The 6863-nt window shown below is 38.9% G+C and overlaps 1 protein-coding gene across 1 annotated transcript; it reads right to left on the reverse strand.

Moving 5' to 3' along the window:
* Positions 1–2640: 2640 nt before the first annotated feature.
* Positions 2641–3563, reverse strand: LOC145895309 (monocarboxylate transporter 12-like). Its single transcript, XM_082984098.1, has 2 exons — positions 2819–3563; positions 2641–2760 (listed from the first exon to the last, which is right to left on the reverse strand). Exons 1-2 carry the CDS (start codon positions 3516–3518, stop codon positions 2648–2650), a joined length of 813 nt encoding a protein of 270 aa, XP_082840224.1. The 5' UTR covers positions 3519–3563; the 3' UTR covers positions 2641–2647.
* Positions 3564–6863: the final 3300 nt, after the last annotated feature.

Below are 6863 nucleotides of genomic sequence, written 5' to 3' on the forward strand. Positions count from 1 at the left end.
TCGGATGTTGTCCGACCTCCAAGGGGATTTAATGATAATGCAGAAAATCGACAAAAAAGGGATTCGGATATGGTGGCCCCTCCAACTGGATTCAACGATAATGCAGAAAATCGACAAAAAAGGGATTCGGATATGGTGGCCCCTCCAACTGGATTCAACGATAATGCAGAAAATCGACAAAAAAGGGATTCGGATATGGTGGCCCCTCCAACTGGATTCAACGATAATGCAGAAATTCGACATAAAAGGGATTCGGATAGCGTGAGACCCCCGCAAGGATTGAATGATAATGCAGAAATAGGACCTCCGACTGGATTACGAAAAAACTAAAATTGTGGAAAACTACGAAACTATCCTTAAAACGTGTAGATTGTTTACTAATACAAAGGAAATATAGTAGTTTGGTTTTCATTGTATCGAGTTTAGCGTAGTGAAGGGCGACATTTTTCAAATTTACATTTTGTATTCACAAACGTTTTTGCAATGATTGTTCTATTACTAAAGATTTTATGCCCCACCATCAACATTCATCGACAAGTAAAATTTTAATCCGTGAAAAATGTGAAAATAACCAATTTTCAATTGCAATCTAGTAACTTTCAGAAAACACAAGGCTTATGTCGTTTTCCATTGTAAAAAGCAAATAGAAACCAATACACGAAATTTTTGTATGAATTTTTCTAAGTTTCAGTGCACACTTCAGTTCCGCATGTGGATCTAGTGGATCATTAGGTATGGATTGGATCAAATGTACTGAACGTTGTTGGTCTCCAAATAATAACATGTTTCAAAATAAACAGGCATTTCGCAAGCGCATTAAGAGTAATTAACTAACATAAAATTGAGATTTGCAGCTAATTTAAAATCAACGTCCCAGCCAAACGAGGTTTGTCCCGCCATGTCATGGTCCAATGCACATCCACAAAGCTGTCTAATCCAATTTCGTGCAGAACACTGCTGAGTGAACGCCAAGTCAGCAAAAACAAACTTGACACACCCCAAATAACAACTTTGGCAGCTTTGTATCCGATATTTCGATGGGCAGGCAAGCGAAACCCTTTTCTTTGATCTTCGACAAAGGATATTCAACGGTTTAAATATTTCCACTGTACTGTAGGCACCACTTTAAATTCGTCGTTGTGGGGTGTCCTTAAAAATGGAGCTATAAAAAAGATGGTTTGTGCTTCATCTTGCTCCATTTTCTTTTGACATTTCCATAAATTGTTTTGTAATTTGTTGAAAATAAAATATCTTTTTAAGTCATCTGAGAAAGTTTAAATGCTTGGTCACTCTTTTATGAGTTGTCTGTCGCGCCATGTTTTGTGTCAAGTTGTGCTGAGCATTGCTTGTGACCATACAAAAACATTCTAACATTGCTTAATCATATTCCAGCATTTCTTGGAGTCTAGCGTGCCAAGTCGTTACGCTCAGGTGCACCACACAAAGTTGCTATATCCGCACTACCGAACAACCGAACCCCACATCCCGCATTGTTGTGCACATTGACTATGGTGGTCTTCCGCTGTCTATCATAGGACATTGCGTTTGTTCAGGACAACGTTTTCCTTATGGAGTTTTCTGTCAATTATCTTCGTAGTTTTTGCAAATACGTGATATTATAAAGTTACCATTACTAAATCATGCGAAAATCAAGTGGAAGGTTACAATATGAAAAAAATTGTTGTAGTAATATCTTGCGCTGTAACGGGTATAGCAACAACATCTTACACGATGAAAAAATTACTTCATTTGACCAAACTGGGATTTGAACCGAGGATAATCTGTACTCTTCTCTTATCCCGAACACGTTTTCTTCTAGGTATATAGGTCGGATATTTGACCATTGCTGCCAGTTACCGCCCAAGTCGCATAGCAATAAGCTCTCGAGCTCGCTCTTGCGGTCAATTTTATTTCAAACTTAAGACACTTTGACATAAAAAATCTATAAAGTTCCATGAGGTAATTTCTGGCAAAATCTTCGGAATATATCTGTTGAGTATGAGGAGAACTGGCTGCTGCCAACAACAATGACTGCAGTGACCTATTTTATTGTGGCCTATATTTGTTGTGGATTTGTGGATTTTTCAGATCACGCTGCAACTTGTCGGGGAAAAGTGTAAAAATAAATTATCAACCCCATCCACCATCAGGTGGGTTAACACGTATCATTGTGCTGCGACTTTCCTGTTTCTTCTGCGTTGAAGATTTAAAATAATCCCCTCTAACTGTTTAGGCTCTAAACATGTTTGAGCTTTGTTCAAACATGAAAGTGTAATGTGTTGCCGACCTGTGATCTACGTAGTAACAACAAAATGCGTGCTGGTACACAGGCTATGCAGAGATGCTGGGCAAGTTCTTATCATTCTTAGCGATGTGTAATGAATATTGATCGACTTAACAAACATTCTGTATTTTTCATCCTAAAGGTTTTGTTGAATAACGAAAGAAAAGTTTAACATAATGAATGCATTTTTCGCGAGAAGACACCCTCTTCTAAGTGTTTATGTTCGTTTATTCCAAGTGTACGAAAATGAATCAACAACGTATTGTATAGATACCAAGGCAGTTAAACCGCAGTTTCCACAACAACTAGTTTCCGTGCAAACTGCTGAACGGTGTTGGAACTTTCACAAAACCAGTCTCCAAACTAGCGGCGTTTAATATTTAGCAGTGGAATGTGGAGAAATATTGCCAAAAGTTGCATCAGCGCTGCAACAATAAACGCATATCGAATGTCGCTGAGCTCATCGACAAGCATACCTGAACAAAAACAAAATATGACACAAATATAGCGATTAACCTTGCAATGGTTCCTTACCCACAAGTGGGGTAACCCACGATCCTAAAATTGAGTATAACAGACCGCTGGTGTTGAAGCCCCAGGTCAAGTTTTTGTCGTCTAATACACTGGCCATAACTTGTGCGTACATACTGTGTATTCCACCGCTCACTAAGCTATGAGCAATGCAGTTGAGTATAAGACCCACAAGGTTATGCACGAACCACATAGAAGCTGTAACAAAAGCCCCCATCGTTCCGGTGATGATCAGAACCCAAACAATATTAACGTTCTTCCTGTCACCAAGAATCCCGAATGCTATCCTTGCAAAAATGCTTACTCCGCTGTATATTGAAAGGAGCAGTGACGCCATCATAGGTTCCACATCCAGTGACAGTGAATAGGGCACTAGAAACCTCATGTAGAGTAACCAAGTACTAAGCATGAGTAACCATATCACCGAAAATATCCAAAACTTTGGCAAAACCAAAACCTCTTTAAGTGGTTTTAAGGCTTGTCTCCAGTTCTTGTCTTCAGTAGAGTTTTCTTCCGATGGAGTTGGGTCAGAATTTAATAATATAGGTCTGTACAAAGACGCAGCCACTGCACAATTCAATGTCAGGCCACCTAGTATTAATACAGCTCCTCTCCAGTTGTAAAATTCGATCAGGAATTGCATGAAAGGTGCCAGTGCCAATAAACCCACAGGTGTTCCGGACAATGCTAGTGATATAGCCATTACTCTTTTCTTTTTGAAGTATCGGGGGATTAACGCTGCATATGTTACCCCACAAATGGAAAGAATTACACCTAAAAAAATTTTGTGTAGTTGTTCTGAAAAAAATATTATAAAATGAGATTTGCGTCATATAATAAGATGCTTTTGTAAGTCAATTTGAGACAGGCAAAGGCTTGCTCTTCTATATCTTAAAAACTATATGTCCATATAGATATCATTTAAGTTGACAGAAAAAGTTTTTTTGGTGTCGTGTTGTAACCTTAGAGATTAATATTCTGAGAAAGGAAAGGAAAACTACTCTCACCAGTTGCAAGCCCAACAAACACGAAAACCAGTACCAGACTATTTGCCAATGAAGCAACAGAAATGGAAATTCCGCATAATATCGATACACATAAACTTGTTCCTCGAAATCCCATCTTAGCTATCAGTGTTCCAGTGGTAACATCTACATACACGTAAGTTCGGCATGGCAACGGTTTTAGGTATTAGGTACGAAGTAGGTCTTACATCCAAATATTCTTCCAAACTCTGTACACCCAGTCAGCCACGTAACTTCGCCAAGACCAACGTCGAATTCTCGCATCAGTGGTTCATAAAACAATGGGTAAACAGACATTGAACCGAAGGTTAACATGGCTGTTATAAAAACTGCTGCAACTACAACCCAACCCCATCCACCATCAGGTGGGTCTACACGTCTCATTGCTCTGCGACTTTCCTGCATAATAAACAGCTCCAATTGCCTCGCTGTCGACAGTGGCGTAGGTGGCGGAAGCAATTCGGTGTTTGCGTAATGATTCGGTCAATGATTAGCCTCGTTCAGCTGATACGGCGATTCGCTTGCGGTTAGCTTGTGCTTCAAAGGAATGCTCACAGAATATTAGAATCCATACTCGACGTCCATGTATTTTATGCGTCATTGAAATTCACTTGTCGCTTTTGTGCTTTGTTTAGGTATAGGTTTTGTAATATGTTTCAAAGGAATGTCGTTGCTCATACGTTATATAGCTGCCTATTCGATGTTTTCTACTCTCTGCAAATGCTGTACAGTAAATTCAATGTGAGTTATTACAGCTTATATGAACTTCAACAAATTCACAAATACGAATAAAAGCAAAACAAACGCTATTAGATCGTGCCGTGTCTGCCGCTCACTGCAAAAAAATACACCATTGACTCCATTGCTTGTATGTGGTGTCTTTGTGACGCGGAGTCTGACGGCACTGTTGGTTTTAGCTTTTGCTTGGCCACAGTGTTTCCACCTTGGTTAGTTTCGGCAGGATACACCTAGTTTGGTGCAAAATAATTAACGGCGACTGTACAGTCACCACAAAGTGAAAGTTTTGCTTGACTGTTTAGCTGGAAAGGAAGCCTATCAATGCCTTTGAACACGCATGCAGTTTGATTAGAATAAAGAGTACATTTTTAGTTTTGTTATCACGGTTTTGATTTTGACATTACTCCTCGATTAATAGGCAATCTAGCCTGACTGTAATCGCAAAATAAGGACTTGCGCAATCGGGCATACCTGCCTGTCATTCGTTTGCACGAAACCGTCTGTGTTTGTTCCCCACGTATGTGTAAAGGTCGTCCGGCAAGTTGTGCGCCTGCGCACCAGTTTGTCTTGGCGCCAACATATACCGTTTAACCAGCTCAGTTGGTATAGAGTGTTGGGCCTGGTTAGCTCAGAATCGAGAGTTCAAACTTCCCGCGGTAGCTTGATATTTTTAGATCTCGTTTCGACTTGTTTGGAAAAAGTGGCTGATCCGGCTTGACTGCAATGCCTTGACTGCCAATCTAGTAACTTTAGTCGCCACGCAAGGACCTGTCTAACACGTCAAAGCATTCAAACACAAATTAACATATATATACCTGATGAAGTCTCGCCGCATGGCAGACGGAACGTCGCAAGAATACAGTACGTTTATGCCAGAAGATCAGTACATTTTTTATTACAAATTAACTTTACTACAACACCATAAACGGATATTTTTCTCAATCGCTCACGGCTGCTGTTAGGGAGTACATTGCTTGATTAACTATAAGATAAACAAGACATCCTTGGGGCCTGCCAATAAACCACGACCTCCTTTGACCCTGACAAACAAATGCACAACAAGTTTTTACTAACTTTTGACGGAGAATTTTGCTTTGCAGATCATTTTCCTGCAAGATACAAACGGTGGCCAAACTTTAAAAGCATTCCGCTTTGCGACGAAGCTCTGACACGTTTTAGAGGAGACACGAACGCAACATAAAGCAGGTGCAATAAATCAGTTTTTTATTTAAAACTGTACAAATAATGAACGGTTGTTTTCAGTGTGGAAAATTGCCAAACATTAAATCTTCTATCCTTATTGTAGTAACTATATCTGGAAAGATTAGATAGTTCCCGAAGAGCATCAGGTAATATACGAATTAAAGGAAGGTTTGAAACCATTGTGTGAAGTCCTGGACCTTCCAGTCCCCGACCAACCTTTTCCACACAAGAATAAGGATTATGATTTTTGGATGAATACAGAAGCGAAAAACCTCCTGCAATGCAACGGATTGAAACGGAACTTATGATTTCTATAGCGTGTTTGTTTGTATTGTTTGTATTCAGTTGATGCAAGTTGACAGAAATGTAAGGAAAATACTTAATGGAAAAGTGCGTTTTTTTTTTCGGAAAATTTAGGTATCAAAGTTCTGATATTACTTCAACAATGATCAAATTTATTGTATGTGTTGCCTGATTAATGAAGATGATTGCTTGCCAAGAGTAAGTGTGTTGTATCACATAACCTGTTTTGAACTAACAATATTTTGATCATTGAAACACGATAAAATCTAATTAAACGATATTATGAGAGTTGTTTTTTTGACATAGTTTTAAAATGTTTAAAAATACTTAAACCATGAGAATTTAGCATGGGGTATATTTGATTGTGAGGGACAGGGTATATTTGTTGGTGTCTTACTATCGTGGTTACGAATAAGTATATTGTTTGGTCGTAATAATGTTAGGAAACAAATCATTTGTTAAATTTATAACTTATAGGTCTATCGACGGTAAGAATATCTTTTTAAATAAGTTGTTAACAAATTGCAGAGTAAATGGAAGAGGTTGGGATCAAGATAATGATCAATTTCTGGACCAAGTACCCGGTGGCGAATTCGCATCTAAACGGAATTGTCAAGATGCACACCATGGTATCCCGCCTGCAGACTTTCCTTAAGCTTTAATTTTGCAAACCAACACCAATTAATGTTTACAGATGCAAGTGTGGACGGAGAAGAAAGCGAGTTTAATAGTTCGTAATACGCCATGAAATGTCTGTTGTTGCACTATTTACACCATCA

This window comes from Ascidia mentula, chromosome 3 (genome assembly GCF_947561715.1).
Source record: "Ascidia mentula chromosome 3, kaAscMent1.1, whole genome shotgun sequence".
Taxonomy (NCBI): domain Eukaryota; kingdom Metazoa; phylum Chordata; class Ascidiacea; order Phlebobranchia; family Ascidiidae; genus Ascidia; species Ascidia mentula.

What these genes read in the sequence shown, in the direction of transcription:
- LOC145895309 (XM_082984098.1), bottom strand. Translation starts at nt 3,518, where the DNA reads ATGGCTATATCACTAGCATTGTCCGGAACACCTGTGGGTTTATTGGCA. An exon ending in GTGGGTTACCCCACTTGTGG is followed by an intron (nt 2,761 to 2,818) that starts GTAAGGAACCAT and finishes GTTTTTGTTCAG; the next exon opens with GTATGCTTGTCGATGAGCTC.